At 37.7% G+C, this 21,964-nt stretch overlaps 1 protein-coding gene across 2 annotated transcripts; it reads left to right on the top strand.

The window, feature by feature from the left end:
- The first annotated feature begins 4,157 nt into the window (after positions 1-4,157).
- rsf1b.1 (remodeling and spacing factor 1b, tandem duplicate 1) lies at positions 4,158-20,674 on the top strand. 2 transcript variants are annotated; one of them, XM_079599825.1, is made up of 16 exons: positions 4,158-4,571; positions 6,063-6,154; positions 6,385-6,477; positions 6,622-6,827; positions 7,010-7,155; positions 8,580-11,257; positions 12,823-13,092; positions 13,169-13,273; positions 13,364-13,443; positions 13,650-13,704; positions 15,770-15,879; positions 16,002-16,069; positions 16,190-16,397; positions 16,481-16,716; positions 16,928-16,989; positions 17,093-17,219. In XM_079599825.1, the coding sequence occupies exons 1-15, from the start codon at positions 4,241-4,243 to the stop codon at positions 16,951-16,953; spliced, it is 4,704 nt and encodes a 1,567-aa protein (XP_079455951.1). In that variant the 5' UTR covers positions 4,158-4,240; the 3' UTR covers positions 16,954-16,989; positions 17,093-17,219. The 2 variants fall into 2 exon arrangements, with proteins under 2 accessions (XP_079455951.1, XP_079455950.1); XM_079599824.1 differs by lacking the exon at positions 16,928-16,989 and adding an exon at positions 17,895-20,674 and having other exon boundaries at positions 4,163-4,571; positions 17,093-17,272.
- Positions 20,675-21,964: the final 1,290 nt, after the last annotated feature.

Consider the following 21,964-nt stretch of genomic DNA (forward strand, 5'->3'; position numbering starts at 1 on the left):
ATTTATATTCGGTATTTTGAAGAGTATATTTATTGTTTCATGCACAAGCAATTCAATAGTTTTTTTCTTTAAATGCCACTTGGTTTTGTTATCGAATGCAAAGACATTTCTAAAATGTTAAGCATGCTAAGCAAGAACGAAGGTTTAGACAGTCAACACAATTAAGATTTAATGCACAGGAAAATTTCAGGCATGTTTTTACATTATAGGAATTTGAATCGTGTAGCTCTAGTGATTTTCTCTACCTCCTGAAGGTCCTAAAAGATGCAATTATAATCCTGAAGCAGGTGGTGCACATTAATGTCACTGCTGACTTCACTGCTGGATCGTTTACTTTTCCTCGCGTCATTCTTAATATGGCTGTCCCATCGTGCCACATCATTCTCTGCAGGTTATTGCTGTATCAGCTGGCAGAGCACATGGAAATCCGTGGCACTCTAGTCATTTGTGCCCTAGCTAGGACAAAAAAAAAAAAAAAAAATATATATATAGGCCTATATATCACCATAGTTATGTATAAAGAAGAGTTTTTAGATGACTAAAGCTTTTTGAATAATACATTTAATTATGTGTTATCAAAACATATATATTTCATATAAATTGTCCTTTATCCTTCCACAACTGAATCCCCTTTCAGGTCATATATATATATTACCTGAAAAGAGATTCAGTTGTGGAAGGATTTTTTTATTTATTTATTTTTTAGGGCGTAATTCCTATTATGTATGTTGCAATTAAAAATAAAATACTTAAATACTTTCTCCTGTCCTAGTTTAATGTGCAGAGACAATAACAAATTAATTTATTATATATAATATATAATTTATAAAATTACTTCCACAGAATTGCAACAATTCAGTACAATGTGCATGCTGTCCAAAATACATTACTGAATTGTTTGTTGTTCTACTTGTCCACTTAGTTTCATTTTGCGTTTTTACCTTATTTTCAGCAAAAATCAATCATGAGATGTTTGAAATCACAGATAATTTCATATCAGTACATTTATCTTTCTTAATGAGTGAAATACAAGGAAATATTTATATTTGCAGTAAATGATCAGTATTAATTCTAAGTGTAATTAAAATATGAATAACAAAACAAATGTGTATTTCTCTCCAAGTTTCTGCTAGTGTGTGGGTAACACTTTACAATAAGGTTCAATTTGTCAACATTATTTAGATAACATGAACAATGAGAACTTAGAATGTTCTAAGTTAAATGTTTACTAATATATTATTAAAATCAAAAGTTATGTCTGTTAATATTATTTAATGGGCCTGAACTAATAGTGAACAGTTAACTAACGTTAATAAAGATGAAGAAATACTGTAACAAATGTATTGCTCATTGTTGGTTAATGCATTAACTACTGTTAATTACTAGGACCTGTTATTGGGTGTTTGGGATGGCAAGGAACATTTAGCATAACGGAATTAAGAAAAAGAATGACCAGGGATGAAGAGAAATGAGCAATTGCCTGGAGTTTTAAATGGGAGATCTGTCTCTGGTCTAGAAAATAGACAGATAAAATCATATACTTTTTTCATGTCATATGCAATGAAAAAAAGAACACAGTTTTTAAACGACAGAAGGAGATATGACCATGTTTCAGTGGACATTCAAAGCAACCAAAATGTCACATGATTATTCCATAATTTTCAGATTGCTTGCCTAAACTTTCCTAATACGTCATGACTTAGCAGATTTTATGATGTGGTAATTCACCCAAATAGCTGCAATTTTAGTCAGTAACACAATTCCTGATAAAAAAAAAGACTGTAAATTTGCTTTAATTATTTAAATGACTTACAGACCTACATGTCAAGCTCATAAACTTATGTAATACTGGCTAAATGGCACACAGCATCTGGAATGATTTTGGCTCCAGCCAATAGGCTTTTTAAAACACACTCTGCCCTCCTCATTATCCAAACTTCCTTGAAAGGAAAAAGACCACCTCAGTACACAACGCATAAATAGGTCCACTTTAATAGCGGGTGCTTTTTTCTTAGAACTTCACAATCTGAATATATACAGTACAGCTCCTTTATGAATGCACAATATAATAGGCCTATGCATGTAATTATCACATATTCAGACACAAGGGGTCAGTGTGTTTCTACTCTGAAGATACTATATTTCTACCAACCTGATCTCATAAGAAAACAACTTTGTTTAATATTTTAATACAGACACTTTCTGTCCCCCTGTCTGATTACCTTAGTTATGGCCTTAAATTGTACTGACCATAAATATACATATATTCTCAAATAAAATACTAAGCCAAAAGAAAATTGAAGTGATGATTCACACAAACTTTGTACTTGCTGAGAGTTTACCATATACTTTGCCTATCTTCTTTATCCTTGAACTACAGAGTACCGGATCAGAAAAGTATGCATATTACTTCCATTAATGTTGCCTCAATGAGGAGTTTTCACTGGCCCAAAGGGACTGTTATTTTTTTATTTTTTTCAAGATGGGAGAAACCTGGACTTATGTGGAAGTTTGTCAGCGTCAGCCATCACCCCACCTGAGATGACATGATACTGATGGAGGGGTTCAGGAGTGGTCTGGATGAGAAGATTTGCATGGTAATGTCATGCCGAAGGGGGATTCCTGTTGGACCCTGGGGGAATATATCAACTTAGCCTTGTGGGTAGACAGATCTTCTTTTACTGGGGGCGAAATTTAGTTTTAGTTTTAGTTTAGAGCTTTATTAATCCCCGTGGGGCAATTAGTTGAAGTTGAAGTGGATTCCGTCCCCAGCGTCCAGCCCCATTCGGCATCCGTCTCCACTCCAGCCCCAGATCCCACAGCGGATAAGGAGCCTGAGTCCACCGCAGACCGAGAGACCCAGCAAATGCCCGATACGGACCCCGTGCCTGAGCCAATGCCCGCTACAGAGCCAGAGCCAGCAGCTTCGTCCGTCCTGGAGGAAAAGCCTGAGGTCCCATCTGACCAGGTGTGTGAGGCGGTCATTACATCAGTGTAATGAAGAGGAGGGGCAGATCGATTTGTAAGTGGAGGAATAGCTCGGCCCAACCTGAAACCATCGTCCTTTCGGCTTCACCGAGCTCCTTTATCCCACCGGCTCCACCTTAGTCAGTAGTCGCTCTACCGTTGCCACGGTCGGAATTACGGGCCTTCAGGTGCGCCTCATCCCTCCACTCCTACAGCTCTGTCTGGCTCCTCCTTCCCTTTGGTTCCACCTCTGTCCTCACTCACACCTTTGTCGCCGCAGTCCTCCGGCTCCCCTTGCTCCACCTCGGCCACTCGGCACCACGTCTCTGCCTTGTTATCCTGGTTCATCGGACTTCGCCTGGGCCTCCAGATCTCCTGGCATCACTGCTGTTGGTTGGGCTAAAATTCCACTATGGCTCCTTCCTCCATCAGTTCCGTCATGGGTCATCTTCCTCCTGGCTGTCTCCTGGGTCACTTTGTGTTCTCATTGGCCACGTACTTCCTCCCACCATCAGCTCCTCATTGGTTCCTTCCACCGTCAGTTCTTCCATGGTTTCTCCTGCCAACGTTCCTTCCCGGTTCCTGTTTTTTATACTTCTAAAAGGTGAATTTTACTGTAAAATATATACTGTATATAATAAGGGAACTTAACAGGTTTTTTTACTGTAGCATTATTAACAGTCTTTTACAGGTAAAATTTACAATATTTTTTACAGTTAGGCCTTATGAAACAAAAGTAGAACGTATTTCAGTGTAAATTGTACAAATAAATGTAATCTTAAAAAAATTATAAATTGTCCATTCAATTGATTTATAAAAGATTTAGAAAAATGTATTCTGCTCCCTATAGGAATTTGTGTGTGTGTGCTCGCGCAAGCGAAGTATCCTAAATAATAGTTAATTAACAGCGCCATCTGCTGGTAACCTATGACATTGTTAACGCTTCATTAAATCACCTGTCCTAAGAATGCATAATGAGATCTGTCTACACATAAGTTCATTTTGTTAGTGAACTTATTTCCTACAACATTTTTTTTTTAAATATTTTTTTTATGGGGTGGGGGGATAACAGGAGAGATGTCACCAATGTCTGGATTTCTCTCACTCTTTCTTTTACTGTCTCTTTCTTCCAATTCTTCTCTCTCTCACTTTCAAAGAGAAAGAGTCCCTAAAAAGTGCAGCTTACGGCAGTGACACTGAATGAATTATTTAATTTTTTTGGTCTCGTATTTGCTTCTTATCCGGAATATTGTGCCATTTGAGGTTTTGGTTTATGGGCCTTTGTTTATTTTCCTCTCAAGTTCTCCCGCTTTCTGTCTCTCTGCTGCTGCTGGTGGTTTGTTTACATCAGTTCAGTGTCTCTGGCGCAAGGGCTTCTGGGCCATGTGTCTGCCATAGTCGCGGTGCATTGTGGGGAGGTTGTGGTCCTCCAGCGGCTCGGTTCGGAATAATGTCTGCCTCGGAGGCAGCGGACGGTTCTTCCACGGGATTATCCCCGGGCTTCGCCGTGATCTGCTCGTTTCTGGAGCGGTATGGAGCTCTGCTGGACCTGCCGGAGGTGTCGTTCCCGATGCTGGAGCGCAGTCTGCAGGAGAGCAGCGCGGGTGAGCCGCTCCTCCATTGTTGCTCTTTAGCCGCTTTACATGCGTTTAAACGGACTGCTCAGTAATCCAGCTGCGAGTGTCGGTGTTTTTGTCGCTGTTTGCGTCTCTAATGTGCCGTTTCTGCTGTTGAATTCGGCGTTTTGAAGGACGGGAGGGTTTATTCCGCTTTATTTGCTCATCACAGCACACAGAAACACATCGCTGGTTTATTTCCGTTTATATGCGACCTTTTGCATTGGGAAATCACTTGTATTTGCACATAACGACGCACTTGTTGCGATGAATGAAATATTCATGTTTATTCATAGTTAAATAATAATTTGGCATGAATTGGTGCGATGCGAACAGCGCGCATGCGCAGAATGTGTAAACTTCCTGCTCCCGCTGCTGGGAGGGAGAAATGACAATATGAATTATTTTGAGTGTAAAACTTTAGTGAAAGTTGTCAATAAGCCCTTTTATTTGTATCTATGATGGTTTTGCAGCATTTTAAATGTATTAGGTATGCAAGCTGAAGTGACTCGATTAATTGTAACGAAAATTGTTCATACATTTCCTTACAAATGTGTACATGGTAACCATAGTTTCTCCCTAAAATGCTGCAGTTGTAGTTAGTTACTACACTAAAACTGTAATAAATTATTACAGGTTTTTGATTAAACAGTGTAAAAACCCTTCTGAATAGTTTGTTGTTGTTGTTGTTTTGTTGACAGCATTGAGTAATATTAAACCCAGAAGTTAAATTCTTTTAGCATTTACTCAATCTCATGCTCTTCTAACCTGTATAACTTGGAGTTATTAAAATAAATTACTAGTTTTGTTTAGGCAATAATAAATGTGGTTGTTATTGTATTTTGGCAGAAACTATCACTGTTATGGTACATTTACAGTAGAGACAGACAGATTATTTCACTCATAAACATATTTAAATTAATACATTGATTTATTGAAGCATGATAATAAACTTGGCAGGTACAAGAACAATAGCAATATTTAATGTCCAGTAATGTAGTAACACTGTGTTGTTGCTTTAAGTGCCAATTTAATGTGCATACATTAATATTATTGTACAATACAATGGTAATAATGTGCAGACCAGACTGCTAATTTTTGCTAATGACCATTAATGATCCTACTGTTGCTGGCTTGGACCAAGCACTTACATAAACTGCTGTGTTACTGTCAATTTATTTTACTAAATGAAAAAAAACACTATCATATTAAAACAGTCAGTTAATGCCTGGTTATGAATTGGTTAATCAGTCACTTCATTCAATGCTGGAGATCTTTGTCATTTTTTAATGTGTAATTATTTTGTTAGTTTTTTTTTTTTTCCCCGCAAACTGAACTGCAGACCAGTCGGACACATAGTAGTTTGAGAACCACTCCCCTAAAACTTACAAAAACATGCATGCGTCAAACATGGCTGTGTAACTGCTTAAATATGGCAGTACATTTTGCTTAAATATTGAAATACTTTTATGTCCCCAGTACCCAAACTCCTCGTGGACCTTCACGTCAAGTTGCTGAGGAAAATTGGCAAGTCTGTGTCTGCAGACAGATGGGAGAAGAATCTCGTTAAGGTAAGTCAATCAGTGTTAACAATGAATTTATGCATTGAATGACTTGTCATATGTCTCACAATCTGCTTTTAACAATCAAATTTAAACAGCTGTGTGAATTATGGATTATTTCAGCGGTGATACCTTATGTAAATAGCTGTGAGCACAAAAATCCATTGACCGTGTTAAGTCAATATTGGTCTCATCAGTGTTTAATTTTTGATGGCTTTTTTTCTGATCTGATGCTGTAGATCTGTCAGGATTTTAACACCACGTGGGCATGGGAGCTGGAAAAGAAGGGTTATCGAGAGATGACAGTGGAGTGTAAGACTGGAATACTGAAGGTAAGATGGGAAAATCTGTTTAATGTCTAACCACTGGATTAAGTTGCATTGGGACCTCACCATCCATCCATTAAAATTGTTGTGTTTGTAACACATTTCTGTTTTTACACAGTATAACCTAACAATGTTTTGTTTTTCAAACAGTACTTGTGTGAATGCCAGTTTGATGACAATGTCAAGTTTAAGACCGCTATCAATGAAGAGGACCCGGATAAAATGCGTCTTCAGCCAATCGGCAAAGACAAAGATGGCCTCATGTACTGGTTTCAGCTAGACCAAGACCATAATGTGAGGATCTATGTGGAAGAACAGGATGATCTTGATGGGTCATCCTGGAAGTGTATAGTAAGGTAGGCATTCTGTGATCAGTTTCCAATTAAATCCACTTCGTCAAAACATGCATAACAGATTTTTTCCTTCCTGTACTGGATGGCAGTTCAGTTGTGATTAAAACATTAATGCCAAATGGCAAAAAGAGATAACATTCACCTACACGGTTTTGTGGGGGAAAATCCATTATTTTCCATTACAGAAATAGAAACGACCTGGCTCAGATCCTTGGTCTGTTGAAGACTCAGATTGATCCAGCGCTCCTAGTAAAGAAGGATCAGGAGGGCTCGTCTAATAACAGTCCCAACCCAGACGATGAGGAGAACAAGAAGAAAGAGGGAGCTGAAGGTATATAAATATTGAGTATTAACTAGGGCTGTGATGGTGGCATTTTTTTTACTACTGCGGTCATATAATGGACCAACCCCCCGTAACCACCGGCGGTAGAGTGTGTATAGTATCAGCGGTGTTCTGAAGTCCACATGGGTTTATATTATATTTATATATATGTAAATTCATGTCCCAGTTACACTTAATGTTGCCAAATATTTCTGGTTAAATAAACATTACATTACATAAATAAGTTTTTATTTTATTTGATTAATATTCTATTTTTAAAACCAAGGATAAATATAATTAAGTTAGTATTTTTAGGCATTTTTACATTTATTACAAAATAATAACTAAATGCAGTAATAATTTAAACAATATATTTTATTTGTGAACTGATGTTCAGCTGTTTTTTTAAATAATCAACTTATTTTCGGATCATCATGCATCAATCATTGGTAAAACACGGGTCACAAACACTTAAATTTCACCAAGCTGATTGATCATTAAAACCCCTCCATAGTCATCATATTTTCAGAGCATTTCAAATTAGATTTTGACTTGACAAAGCAGTGATATCAAAACAAATTACTTTTTAATTAGTCTTCCCATTAATATAATTGTCTTCATTCAGACTGATTTGTGAACAGGAAACTCGTGAAAACAAGAGGCAACTGATACCATCTTGTCTAATGTCTTCTCCTGATGTTCTAAAGTGACTGACACTTGTTGTAAAAGACATTTAGGCTATATTTGATGTTGTGCTGCTAGAGGAAATGAAACAAAATTACCACCGTGTGAAATGCGCTATTTAAACTTGACGTCCCTTATCAAGTCTAACAAGCACAAACTGTGTTAAATAAAATTTGATCTGCAAGTAAAAAGGTATTTTTCCTACTGTTTTTTTTTGTTTTTGTTACTGAACCACTGTAAAGAATGTGAATGCGAATATAGAAATTAAAAGTGAACGAAAGGAAGAAACGTTTATAATTCCATGTGAAAATGGGTGAGTCAGGACTGGAGTGAAGAGCTGGGAAAAGAAACAAGACATTCCATGTCCAAAATAATAATGGATTACAAGGGAGACCAGATCACAAAACAGTATACAACGCCGACAAATGGGTTTAATGTTTGCGCTCATCTACCTCTTTAATTTGTCATGAATCCTAATATTCCCATGGTTCGATGTAACATTTAACTGCTAACCTATTATTTATTTTGTAAACAAAGCTTTGTGCTTCACTTGTGCCATAATATTCACGTAAAACAGCATTTACATTCCAAAAATGTTTTGGTGAACCACTGCCGGTGCTACTTGGCCACCCCGGTGGAGCGGTTGTCAAGTTGACCGACAGCCCTAGTATTGACTGAAAACAGATTGAATTAGGTATGAATGTTTTTTTGACTGGTTTTCATTGTTTTTCCTGTGTTTTGGCTTCTAGAGGAGATCAGAGATGAGAAATCACAAGACGACCTATCTAATTCTGAAAATAAGGAAAACATCTTGGAGAAAGAAAATGCAAAGCAAGAAGATCCAGAGGCCACAGATGCTTTATCGGAAAAGGGCTTAAAGGTGAAGGAAGAGTTGCAGAAACATTCGGAGACGTCAAATTGCACTGGTGTTATTGCTGGATCTATCAAAGAAGAGCCACAGGACGAGGAGAAAGTCAAGGACTTGTCAACACCATCACATAATGCAGAACAGATGGATGATGTGAAGAGAAAAACCTTAGAAGAGACTCAGAGAACTTTAAAAAATGACCATCAAGCTAAAATCCCTCTAAAAAAGCGAGAGATGAAACTAACTGAAGACTTCGACAGCAACAGTGCAGGAGTACGAAATGCACCTGTCGCTTTGGTAAAAGAATCACGGACATGTTTTGATGACAATAGATTGAGTGCTGAAAAGATCAACGGCCACGTCCCTCACCTTAAACCATCTGAAAGTGAAACGCAAAAAGGTGTAGAGAGTTTTCAAAATGAAAGAACAGAGAATGATTCAGCAAATACCCCATGTGTCTCTAATGAGTCTAATGAGAGAAAAAAGCATACTAAGGATGACCAGACGGAAGATAATATGGACACGAATGAAACCAGATTGTGTGCTGAAGAGCAGATGGAAGTGGAGAAGCCTGGGAAATCTTGTGATGCCACCGCAGAGGAGAACAAAGCAAAATCTGAAACTCCTCAACCTCACGAAAAGATCCCTGGGGAAGAGAAAATCTCAACAGTAGGTGAGCAGTCAGAAAAGACACCTGGTTCTGAAGAAGTACCTGGAAATAAAAAATCCCCCACTAGTGAAAATATGGAAGCTACAGAAGCAAATACATCAACACTGCCTGAAGAGTCAACAAAAGATCTCTCAAAAGAAGAATCAATGAAAGATCTCCCAAAGCAAGAGTCAATGCAAGATCTCTCAAAAAAGGAAGCTACAAAGGATCTCTCAAAAGAAGGAAAGAAAGATCACTTAAAAGAAGCAACGAAAGGTCTGTCAAAACAACAAGCAGTGAAAGATCTCCTTAACAAAGAATCATCAAAAGATCTCGCAAGAGAAGAGTCAATGGAAAATCTCCCAAAAGATCTGGTGAAAGACCAGTCAACGAAAGATCTCACAAAAGAAGGGTCATCAAAAGAAGATACAATAAATAATCTCCCAGATAAAGAATCAAAAAAAGATCTCGCAGAAGAAGAGTCACAGAAAGTTCTCACAGAAGAAAGTCAAAAATCTCCCAAAGACTCGGACAACTCCAAAAAAGGCCTGGAAGAACAAGATCCAACTGCAGACACCACCATAGAAAAAGACTATGCTGCTCCTGTCTCAAAAACTTCCACGGCAATGGAAACAGAACCATTCCAGTCATCTAAAATGGAGGAGTCCTCTTCCCGTGAAGTAATCAAACTGCATTCTGGCACAGAAAAGCCAGAGAATGCTGACGAAACAAAAAATCATCACAGCTCCGCAGACACCACCATAGAAAAAGAGAAAAATGCTGCTCCTGTCTCAAAAACTGAAAAACAGTATATGTCTGAAGCAGACAAATTATCAACCAATGGAGAAAGGCAGTCCATTGCCTCTAAACCTTCTGAAGATACAGATGGCCCTCAAGCCAAAGCACAAGAGCAGTCTGCCTCCCCCAAGTCGGCATCAAGGGATCTTGAAAAATCATCTGTTTCTGATTCAACAAAGAAGCCAAGTATGCCAAAAACCACAGAGAAAGTTGATGGTGAGGACAAATGTGACGCAGCTGAAACGGATAAAAATGAGAACTCAGAAACGACAAAAGAAAATGATTTAAAAGGTGAAGCTGCAAACAGCTCTGAAGAATCTTCAGCAAAAAAATTGGTTGAAGTTAAAGCTACAGAACAACCCACTGAATCCAACAGTTCTGAGAAACCTCCTTCTGAAAGAGAACATGAAAAGGAACCAGATTCAGAGGAAGTGAACAAAGAGAAGCAAATGGAAGTTGATTCAGAGATCACTAAAGCTGATGAAGTACAGTCGGCTGTTGAGGAGGTATGTGAGACTTCAAGAGCAAGTAAGAAGGAAACTGATGTTTCTGTGGATCAAAGCACCACCTCAAGCAAAGAATCGGAGCAAGACACAACTTCTGAACAACGTGAGGCTTCCGGTGATGTTCAAGAAAAGAGCAACGCAGCTGGGAAAAGCAGTAAAAGACTAGGACGGCCTCCAAGGAAGTCTCAGGAGAGTCAGGATGAGGATAAAATGGGAGAAGAACAAGAAGAAAAGACCAACTTGCGACAGGAAGGAATTCGTCTAAAGATCAGAATCCCAGCTCACAGACGGAAGGCCAAACTCCTTAAAGAAGAGGTCAAGGGAGATTCAGAGTCTGAGACGACTGAGGGCAGATGCTTGAGGAGATCTCCAAGAATCTGCAGGCCCACTGCTAAAGCTGTGGAGATCCAAGATAGGAGGGCGGAACGGAAGCAGGCAACTCCAGTGTCGGAGAAAGAAAAGGATGACGATGAGGAAAAAGAGGATGAGGAAAAAGAAGATGAGGAAAAAGAAGATGAGGAAAAAGAGGATGAGGAAAAAGAGAATGAGGAATCTGTACAGAGGAAACCGAGGAAAGCTGAGCCAGATGGCCAAACGAAACCAAAGGTACCTGTCAACATTAAAATACATTAAACTATATATATGTTTATTATTTAATTTAGTGGTTTCAGTCAGGATATATACAGTGGTCTCCACAAATATTGGCACCCTTGGTAAATATGAGCAAAACAGACTGTGAAAATTAGTTTTTGCAATTTCGCTTCTTAGTCTTTCATTCAAAATATTTACATACATCTAACATTTGAAGTCGAAAAGTTGAAAGAAAAAAATCTTATCATAAAAGTTTTTTTCTTTCTGAAATGTTTTCCACAATTATTAGCACCTTTTCATTTAATAGTTTGTGCAACTTCCCTTTGCCAAGATAACATCTAAGGTTGATGAACATATTGCAAGATATCTGAGACCATTCCTCCATACAGAATCTCTCCAAATCCTTCAGATTCAGAGGTCCATGCTTGTGTACTCTTTTCTTCAGCTCGTCCCACAGGTTTTTTTTTTTGATGGGGTTTAGGTCAGGGGACTGCCATGTCCATGGCAAACATTCATTCTGTGGTCAAGTGAACTACTCTGTTGTTTATTTTGAGATGTGCTTTGGATCATTGCATGCTGGAAGATCCAACCACTGCCCAGTTTAAGCTTCTTGATAGGTTTATGATACCGGCTGTATCCTAACAAGTTGTCCAGGTTATTTGGAAGATTAAAGATACACCACCATACTTCACAGTGGGGATGTACTTTTCTGGATGTCTATTTTTCTGTCTACATAAAACCCACCTTTGGTGTTTTTCCAAAAAGCTTTATTTGGAGACTTTCTAACCCCAAGACCCAAACTAGCATCTGCCATTCTCCAACTTTGATTCTTACAGTTTCTTTGGCAGCTCAAACCATCCCTCTCAGTGCATGACATGTGAGGCCTATATAGACACTCATCCTCTTCCAGGTAGATATTGTTACCATTTCCAATTGATTTAAACTTCTTAACTATTGCCCAAATAGTGAAGTTAAGTATTATCTTATAGCCATTTTATGATTTGTTCATAAAATGCTCAACAACCTTTTGTCACACATCATTACTGTATTGTCAGGTCTTTCCCATAGTGATGGTGGACTATAGCAATTTGGCCCGTCTGTCACTTTATATTTAGAGCCCTGTGAAACATGAAGTCTTGACTTCTCACTTGAGTGTTCCTGGTCACTAAGGTGTTCCTGGTCACTTAAAAAACATACCATATGAATGGGAATATACTTAAGTTAAAATTGTACTCGTTAGAATTTGTAGGGGTGTCAATCATATTAAATGGTAATTTATTCCTGTGATGGTAAAGCTGAAATTTCAGCAGCCATTGCTCCAGTCTCATGTTCTCAGCCATTTTCTGTCACATGATCCTTCAGAAATCATTCTAATATTCTAATTTGATGTTATATTTATATTTTTGTGGAAACTGATGCATTCTTTGATGAAAGTTCAAAAGAACAGCATTTATTAAAAATTAAGCTTTACTGTTTGCTTAATTTAAAGTGTCTTTGTTGCATGAAATCAAAAATCTTATTGACCCCAAACTTTTGAACGACAGTGAAAGTCATTCACAGTGTAACTCATCTTTCGACAGGTTGGGAGACGTCGAAAACGACAACCATGGTCTCGCACGAGACGTAAAAAGAAATGTTCTGACGATGATGAGGAGGAGAGCGAGAGTGAGTTCGAGGAGACGGAGGAGGATGACAGCGATGAAGACTATAAGGTGGAGAAGTCCAAGAAGAGAAGGAGAAACCGAAACCGAGAGCGGAACAGCTCGGACTCCTCTACCTCTTCATCAGACGATGATGTACCCAATGACGACCCCTGCAAACACTGTGGCCTTCCCAATCAACCCGAACTGGTGCGACACTTTTCTGCAAAGCATCTTCAACTCAGTCAAAAGTTCTGGATTTAACCTCTCATTTCTGTTCACCTAGATACTCCTGTGTGATTCCTGTGACAGCGGCTACCACACTGCCTGTCTGCGTCCTCCGCTCATGATCATTCCAGATGGGGAATGGTTCTGTCCCCCCTGCCAGCATGTGAGTCAATTCAGATTTCATGAGTCTCTTCACAGAAATACACAGTCCTGGCTATTCAGATACTGATTCTCTTTTGAATTTCTTTTGCAGAAACAACTTTGCGACAAGCTCGAAGAGCAGTTGCTGAATTTGGATGCCGCTCTCAAAAAGAAAGAACGTGCAGAACGAAGGTGAATAAAAGAGAAATTTAGACTCCAGTGAATTTGTTTGAAGCAGTTGCAGTAAAGTTCCTGAATTATTCACAACTATTCCACAATATCAATTTGCACTATTTATGCTGCTGCATGATGTCTGCCTGTAAGGTTGGCTGTTCAGTCCATATAAGGAATTATTTTCAGGCCTGAAACATTGTCATTTTTTGTTTTTTTCCTCACAGAAAAGAGCGACTGGTGTATGTTGGCATCAGTTTGGAGAACATCATCACACCCTCTGTAAGTGCTTGCAATAGTAGTGTAAAGCATTTGAGTAAATGTAATTGGTTTCTGTACTTCAGTATCTTTTTGGTATCTGTTTTACTGCGTATCAAAGATATTAACAACTTTTACTCTCTACTCAACTACATTTTTGAAAAAGTATATGTACTCTTTACTCCAACTCATTTGTGATGAGTAATACAATTACTCATTACATTTTGCATGGCACCTACCTTTTCTGCAGCAGTTTATTTCTGCTACAAAAGAAGCGATATCGGCATCTACAGGGCATTAAAGGTACTATATCATGTATGATTTGCCCTTACTCACTCAAACTTGTCAACATAGCTACTTTACGTGAATGCAAGCGCATTAGCAGGTAGATGTAACAGCAGGTGTTTTATAGATGAGGACATGAAAGCAGCACGTCCAGTGCAAGTAGCCTTTGACTATTTATTTTTACTTAACATTATTTTATTTATCATTAGAAGACACCTTTTTGAAGGATGTTGGTTTACTTATGCTCTTTTTGAGCACTTGAGCTTGACTGTTTGTAGATGTAGATGTTGTGTCAGTGTTCAGTTTTATTTTTGAAAATTAAAGCTGCACTGTAATTCTTAGCAAAAAACACTTTGTTCTTTCAAAATTATGTGCTCATTATCATAATCACTTCTACCAACCAATCAAGTATCCTCGTAAGCGTAAAATCTGCCATTTATAATACATACGGGTGAGCTGCTCGAATGGTGGAAGCCATGTTGCGCCTCCATCTTGAAAATACATTTGCCAAAGAGGGACATACCTGGAAATTCAAGCTTTGCCTTTCGTGTTTCTACACTCAGTGGCACCGTGACGAATGTGAGGGGGAGATTACTCGCGGCTGCCGGCAGATTTGAAATACGGCCACCGTAAGAGTTAAAACGCCCTCGGAATGGGAGGAGCTAGAAAGTAATATTCAGTTGGTAGTCATATACGATTTCACCGCTAGATGGGAGTAATTCCTACACAGTGTAGCTTTAAAGTGATCGCTCTCTTCACAAACTGTTTCATGTTTTTCACTGGCATTTCTCTCAGGTGTTGAGGACTAGTGCATCTTTGAGCCTACATTCAGTACTAGTAAAATACTTCAAATCTTTTACTCTTGGAATTGGTGAAAAGTTGGAAAACTTGTAATTGACTCATTTTTGCTGTAAGATATCTGTACTTTTACTCAAGTATGGTTTTCAGGTACTCTTTAAACCTCTGGCCTGCATTGTTTGTTGAAATTTGTGAATCCTTAATATGAATATTTAATTTTAAAATGTTAATATTCCAGAAGAACCATATTAAACAAGTGAACAAGTGAAAAAAACCCTGCTTAATAGTGTGAAAAGTAATCTAATCTGCTGTCATCAAGCTGAACAATTTTCTGTAAGATTGTAGAATAGACTTGAAAAAATGATTAATCACATGAGAAGTTAGTTTTTTCCTTTTAAGCTTAATTACCATTTGAATTCTGGATAAGTAATATTTGAAGTTTTTTTTTTTTTAATTGTCATCACATTCAACTTTTACATTTAATAATTTAGCAGACGCTTTTATCCTAAGCGACTTACAAATGAGGAATCTCATCATAATCGTAATTTTTAATAATTTGTACTCATAATTTACACTGCTGTTTAAAAGTTTGAGGTTGGGATGATTTTAAAGTTAATTTTTTAAAGAAGTCTCTTATTATCACCCAAGGCTGCATTTATTTGATTAAAAACTGTAATATTGGGAAAGATTATTAAAATTTAAAATAATTGTTTTCTGTTGTTATACATTTTAAAGTGTAAATTATTCCTGTGATGAAAAGGCTGAATCAAGAAGTTTTTTTGTGGAAGAAACTAATGATTTTTTGATGAATTCAAAAGAACACCATTTATTTGAAATAGAAATAAATCATTTGTAAAATTATAAATGTCCTTACTGTCACTTTTAATCAATTTAATGTGTCCTTGCTGAATTAAAGAAGAAGGAGAAAAACTCACTGAACCCAAACTTTTGAACAGTGGAGTACTCTGTAGTAAAAGTAAAAATATATATATTTATTTTATTGAAGGTTGAAGTGGAAGAAGAAAAGGAAGAGGTGGTGGTGAAAGAGAAGGAGATGAAGAAGAGCAAAAGTTGGGGACGTAGATCAACCAGGGCGAAGAAATACATAAGCTACAGGTATGTCAATCTGTCTGCTAGGTTTACATAATCTTATATACGTAAGATTTTTACTTTTTCGTTACTTTTTCATGTTTTTATATTATCTTTATTCATTTTTTATTGTATGTTTTTTTTGTCAGATTTGATGAGTTTGATGAAGCGATCGAAGAGGCAATTGAGGAAGACATCAAAGAGGCAGAAGGAGGAGGTAGGGGAGCATTTCCTGCAAGTGCTTGTGCTGCAGTTGTCATTACATCTCGCTAGGGTTTATCATGTTGATATTTGAGCTTGAACGTATGAGTTTAGACTGATCAAATGTGACCAACAGGAGCAGGCCGGGGGAAGGACATGGCGAACATCACAGGCCACAGAGGGAAGGACATATCCACCATTCTACAGGAGGAAGGGAAGGAGAACGGCCGGCCGCAGAGACCCAGTGCAGCTCAGAGGAAGAAGCGGCGGCGTCTCAACGATCTGGACAGCGACAGCACTGTGGACGAGGAAGAGAGCGAAGACGAGTTCCGTCTTAGCGACAGGTTCTGTTCAACAGCATTTCCTTTTAAAGCATCACAGAATCCTGTGGTGAAATGACACTCACTCTGCTCTGATTGGTCTGCAGTTCAGAAGAGGAGTTTGTGGCTTCTGATAACGAGGCAGAGAGTGAAGCAGGAGCCCGGTCCTTGGAGGACAGTGACTTCGGGAGCGATGCGGGCGGCCCGCGGATAAGACCTTCAAACAGAAAGGCAGCAAGCCGGTGTCGAAACAGAAGGCAGCCGCCACGCAGGAGACGCAGACCCAGAGGATACTCTGACGAAGAGGAGGAGGAAAGTGATGAAGAGGAGGAGGAAGAGATGGGTGAGGCATTTAGTTTCTTAGTATTGATTGGTCAAGCGCAAGAAAAATGGTTAAATAAACATAAGAAATGTGTAGTTTATCAACATCTACAAGCCACCATAGGAGTTGTTTAATTGAGGCATTCTGTTATGTATTCTACCAACTTTTATTTATATTATCGAAATGTTATTTTTCATTTAATGTTTATTTCTCATGTTTATTTAATTGCTAGAAAAAGACCTAGACCTGCTGAGGTAGACAAAAAAAACTTTTTTGTTGAAAAAGATCAAAAATGTGAGTTTTAAGCCATAAATTGTACCATACTTGTGGTTTACACTCTATTCACTGATATATTTCTCTGTTTGACTTCCCATTGTGTGTGGTTGTTTGCATGCAGTGACAGAAGGCTCTAGCGAATACAGTGACAGCGATCTGGACATCCGCTTTCGACGGTCCCATCGGAGCCGTAAGCAGCAGGTGAATTACTGTGAGAGTTCAGATTCTGATGGCTCACAGGCCAGCACCAACAAAGACAAAAAGAAGAAACGCAGACGTCTTTCCAGCTCTGACAGTGAAGGTCAGTGCCATTTACACCTATGCATATTCACAGCATAAGCCTGAATCATTATAACTTTGACCTCTATTCAGTATATAACTGTAATGTCACTATAATCTTATATAATATTGCTAGAATTATTCAGGGTTGAATGATATAAGCACAAAGATAGTGAACCGTGTGTGTACACACTTTAATAAAACTTAACTAAAGTAATAAAATATTTAATATATATTAAAATACCACAATTTTACTGCTTTTACTGTAATTTTGATCAAATTAAGCCAGTCTTGGTGAGCAAAAGACTTATTAAAAAAAAAACCATCTTACCAACCCCAAACTTGAATTATTAAATATACTATTATACAGTATGTTCTTATATACACATAGTATATTATTATTATATGTTCAGTATATTATTATTATATGTTCAGTACATATACAAATATAAAATAACATACAAAATAGGTCAACTAATCAGCCTGGTCGATATATCAAACTCTAGCCAAAAATGCTGTGTTTTTAATAGTTTAATAGTAGTAAAACTTTAATAGTGAGTTTGACTTGAATGGTTCAGACTGATTTGATGCATACTGTTGTCATGATTTAACTGTCTCCTCCGTGTGTTAACTTGTTCCTCCAGTTAGTGACCAGTCAGCTGATTCTGATGAAGAAGACAGGAAGCCCAAGAAGCTAAGGGCGGACTCGTCCGAGGAAGAATCCAGGAAACGGCGCAGACGCTTGTCCCTTAAACGCCGGAGGGAGTCAGAGGATGATGATGACGACGACGACGACGATTCAGACGAATCCGAGGAAGAGGAACGGCCCGTCCGGAAGCGTGTGAACCGCATCGACTCTGACGACAGCGAAAGTGAAGAAGAGAAGGAGAAGGAGAAGGAGGAGGAGGTGAAGAAGAGCCCACAGGAAAAAGAGTCAGAGGAGACCGTTGTCAAAGGGCCCAGTCCACTAGACTACAACTTGGTGGAGCTTCCTCCCACTAACGGACAAAGCCCAATAAAGGGTTTAGAGGGCCTCATTCCACGACCCGAGGTGGGAGTGACGCCTAAAAATGGCAACGCCCCATCGACTGTATCCTCAGCGCCGAATGGCCTGGAGATTCCTGCGCAGGACGAAGATGAAGACGACCTTTTGGGCGTCACAGACCTCGTAGACTATGTCTGCAACAGTGAACAGCTATAACTTGGTATTCTTTTTCTTTCTTTTTACAATTTTTTTCTCCTTTTTTTTCCCGACCCTCATCCTGTTTTCAGCACGGATCATGTCAACAGTCCCTGTTAAATGTGCCAGTGGAGCAGATCAGGGACAGCTCGGCATTAATAATAGCTGTAAATATTTTACTGAGCAAGAAGTATCAAGGGAAGGAAAACGCAATCCTTCCGAGAGACTCCCCGAGATATTCCTTTTAAAGTATTGTTTTTGTTCGATTGAGTGATCGCTCTCAAACAAACCCTCTCTGGAAACAACCTCTAAAACCTCTTTTTACACTAATCACACAGCCATGCTCACGCTCACCCGTCTGACATAGAGACATTTGTCCAGTTTACATGCGTTTTGATCTCCACTGCTGTCAGTTGCACATTTCAGAGAGAACCGGATGTGGGCGGAGTCAGTACAAAAGGGGAGGGGCCAGAGACAAACCAGATTTCAATGAAATTCCACACATTGCTAAATATCTAAGGGTTCGGTTCCACTCAAATGCCATTTTTAAACGTTCATATTTTATAATCTAATTGGAGTGGAATTTGAATTTCTAGCGATTGGTTTCATAGTGTCATTTGGTGGGGAGATGTTTTTATTAAGTGATGTCATTATAAGCTTTGTTTTGTTATACTATTTATTACGGAAATTGTAATTTGTACCTGAAATTATCGCTTGGTCGTAGAGCTGCTCGCACCATTAGAGCAAAAGATTCCTGGAAGTTTCTAAGAAATGTCTAATAGTGAAAAATTGCTCATTTTCTTATGCCAACATACTAACAACGCATCAAACCCTGTTGCTTTGGACCGTTTTAGCACCATGTTTTAATTTGAAGTCAAACACTATTTACTCTGGCAGCTTTTCAATGCGTCAAATGCCAAATCTTCCTCTCAAAGTTGATCAAATGCTGAGGACTCTCACCCGCACCGATGTGTTTCTCTGAGGGATTCCTTGACGTTTAGTGCTGTTCATCTCATTTTAGTGCTGATATTCCATCAAAGGGATTCTACTTTGTCCTGCTTATGTCTGTGTTTCGGTGCACTATATTAATTTTCTTTATATAAATATATGAATATACTCATTGTAATGTTTTCCTTTTTTTAAAAACATACTGATGTATGACATTAATGTTTTTTTGTTTTTCATCAATTACAAGCAATACATTTTTCTTACAAGACATACAGGAAGAGATTCATCATCTCCTGGTTTCGTCTATTTTTAAAGATCGAAATTCATGACATTAAAATGATTTCCGACCCTTCCGAGAGCAGCGTGATGTGAGACGTCCCTGTGAGATGTATGAACACGTCTGAGAAACATGGTATAGTCTTGCATTATCCTGGTGTGTATATCTGTAGTTTTTGCTGTAACATATTAGAAGCATTTTTAAATCATTTAAAGTATACATAGCAGTCCTTTTATGATTGCATCTGTTTATAATTTTGTTTTGTAGGTACATTTGTACCACTTCGAAGTGGGTGTCTGTCTCATTTTCATCAGTGCATTCTTTTTGTTTTTGTCTTTTCTTTGAGGGTTTTCAGTCTCTCTGTCCCATTTCCACCAATTGCTAAAACATTTAAAAGGATGATCTGTTCTCAGAGGGAAAAGGATTCGATAAAAAAGCCCAACAGACAGTATAATTGTTTTGATGTCAGCATTGATGGAAAAAAGCGGTGTAAAAATGTCTTGTACATTAATGTTTTTTGCTTGGCATGCACATATCTTCTAGTCTGATTCATTTGCTCTTGCATCATTAGGGCATCAGATTTTGAGAATAAAACTTCCCTTATTTTTTACAAATATAATTTGACATGCTGAGATCAAGAGCATCATTAGGTACTAGACCACCTTGCATTCTGGTCTATTAACAGTATTGGGCCAATGTTCATTTCTTGTGTAATATAAAAATCAATGGTACAGACATCGATTTAAAATTGAGGCCCAGCCTATAATGACACAGTATATATTTGTATTTCACATAAAAAATCTGATATTCTGCAATGAGGGATGTCGACACCAGTGTTTGAAGAAAATTGGCTGATGTAGTTTGACAGCAGATGGACAGATGCCGTCTGGTTTTAGCTTTTAGAAACGTCCTTTGTGTTCGTCTGTTCTTTTTGATGTTTTTGTTAACTGTATTGTAATTTCTTTCATATGATTTACTATCTTGTACATTTGTCATAATAAAAATGAAATGAAACGATGTAATTCTTTTATATGTGCCGATACCTTTTCTATTTATTAGAGCTAAATGAAGTGACCTCGTGGCAGGCTGATGTACTTTTGACATCAACGTTTTTGGGGAAAATAATTAATACTAACTAACAGCTAACGTTAGCCATTTTGTTACAGCGTTATATTTTACCCGTCGATATCTTTTCCCAGTTTCTTCTACATATCAACAATGAACCAATATGAAGAGAGGAGAACATTTAGGGATACTTCAGCCAAAAATGAAAGTTCACCCTCAAATTCAAAACCTGTATGAGTTTCTTTCTTCTATTGAATACAACAACAACAAAAGAACGAGTAAAGAATGTAACAAACAAACTGTTGTCAGTAAGTTAGTACGCTAACGTTAGCCGGTAACTTTCTATAGTAGAACAAAATAACAATATGGAAGTCAGTGGCTGCCATCAACTGTTTGATTACCAACGGTAATTGTGTTCCGCAGAAGAAATAAACTCATAGTTTTGGAGCAACATGGGGGTGAGGTAATTTTAATTTTTGGGTGAACTATCCCTTTAACTCGATGTGGAATTTGAACCGTTGAGGTCAATATGACACGTTCTCATTGTGACCACATGGTGGCGTGAAAACACATTTGTTTGACTTCGGTCTGTAGTTTTATTCCTAATTTGTGATGTATTTTATTGCCAACGAAATTAAATTGTATTAGATAATTTAGTTTAGCTAAAGAAATGGATGTTTAGCAAAAAAATGTTAGGCCTAGGCCTACATCACAAGTGTCAGTCACCATATGTTGTTGTTTATATTTTTTAAATATTTATTTTTATACAATCTATTTTCAGAAAAACATTGTTTTCATTTTAATTTCTTATTTTTAAGTTTTTGTATTATTTTTTTTGTTAGTGTATTCGTTTTTTGTGCTTATTTCGTTTTTATTCAGTTTTAAATTTGATTTGTAGTTTAATTCGAGTTATGTGAGTACTTCTACTTAAACTAAACTAGAATGAGAAATGTTGCCTTGGCAACTAGCTGAAATAAAAAAAGTTAAAAAAAATATATATTTTATTTCAGTAAATAATTTAGTAGCATATTTATATAATAGTATTTAATTTATTTCAAGTAGGCTAATGATTTTGTGTTCTAGTTTAAGTTAAAAAAATAATAGCACTTTGCCAAATCTTATGGTTTTAGAGGGGTTTTGAGCACTTTTCATCTGGAAGACCAGACTAAATCAGCTAAGAACAGGAAATAGCTTAAGCAAGGAGAGAGAAGTCTCACTCTCCAGTGCTGCTTTCCTCTTCAATC

The sequence above is a fragment of the Phoxinus phoxinus genome (genome assembly GCF_949152265.1).
Source record: "Phoxinus phoxinus genome assembly, chromosome: 23".
NCBI lineage: Eukaryota > Metazoa > Chordata > Actinopteri > Cypriniformes > Leuciscidae > Phoxinus > Phoxinus phoxinus.

Coding starts and splice junctions, on each gene's coding strand:
- rsf1b.1 (XM_079599824.1), top strand. CDS start 4,241: ATGGGCCTTTGTTTATTTTCCTCTCAAGTTCTCCCGCTTTCTGTCTCT. Junction 6,478..6,621: donor GTAAGACTGGAATACTGAAG/GTAAGATGGGAA, acceptor TTTTTCAAACAG/TACTTGTGTGAATGCCAGTT. Junction 13,274..13,363: donor TCTGTCCCCCCTGCCAGCAT/GTGAGTCAATTC, acceptor TTTCTTTTGCAG/AAACAACTTTGCGACAAGCT.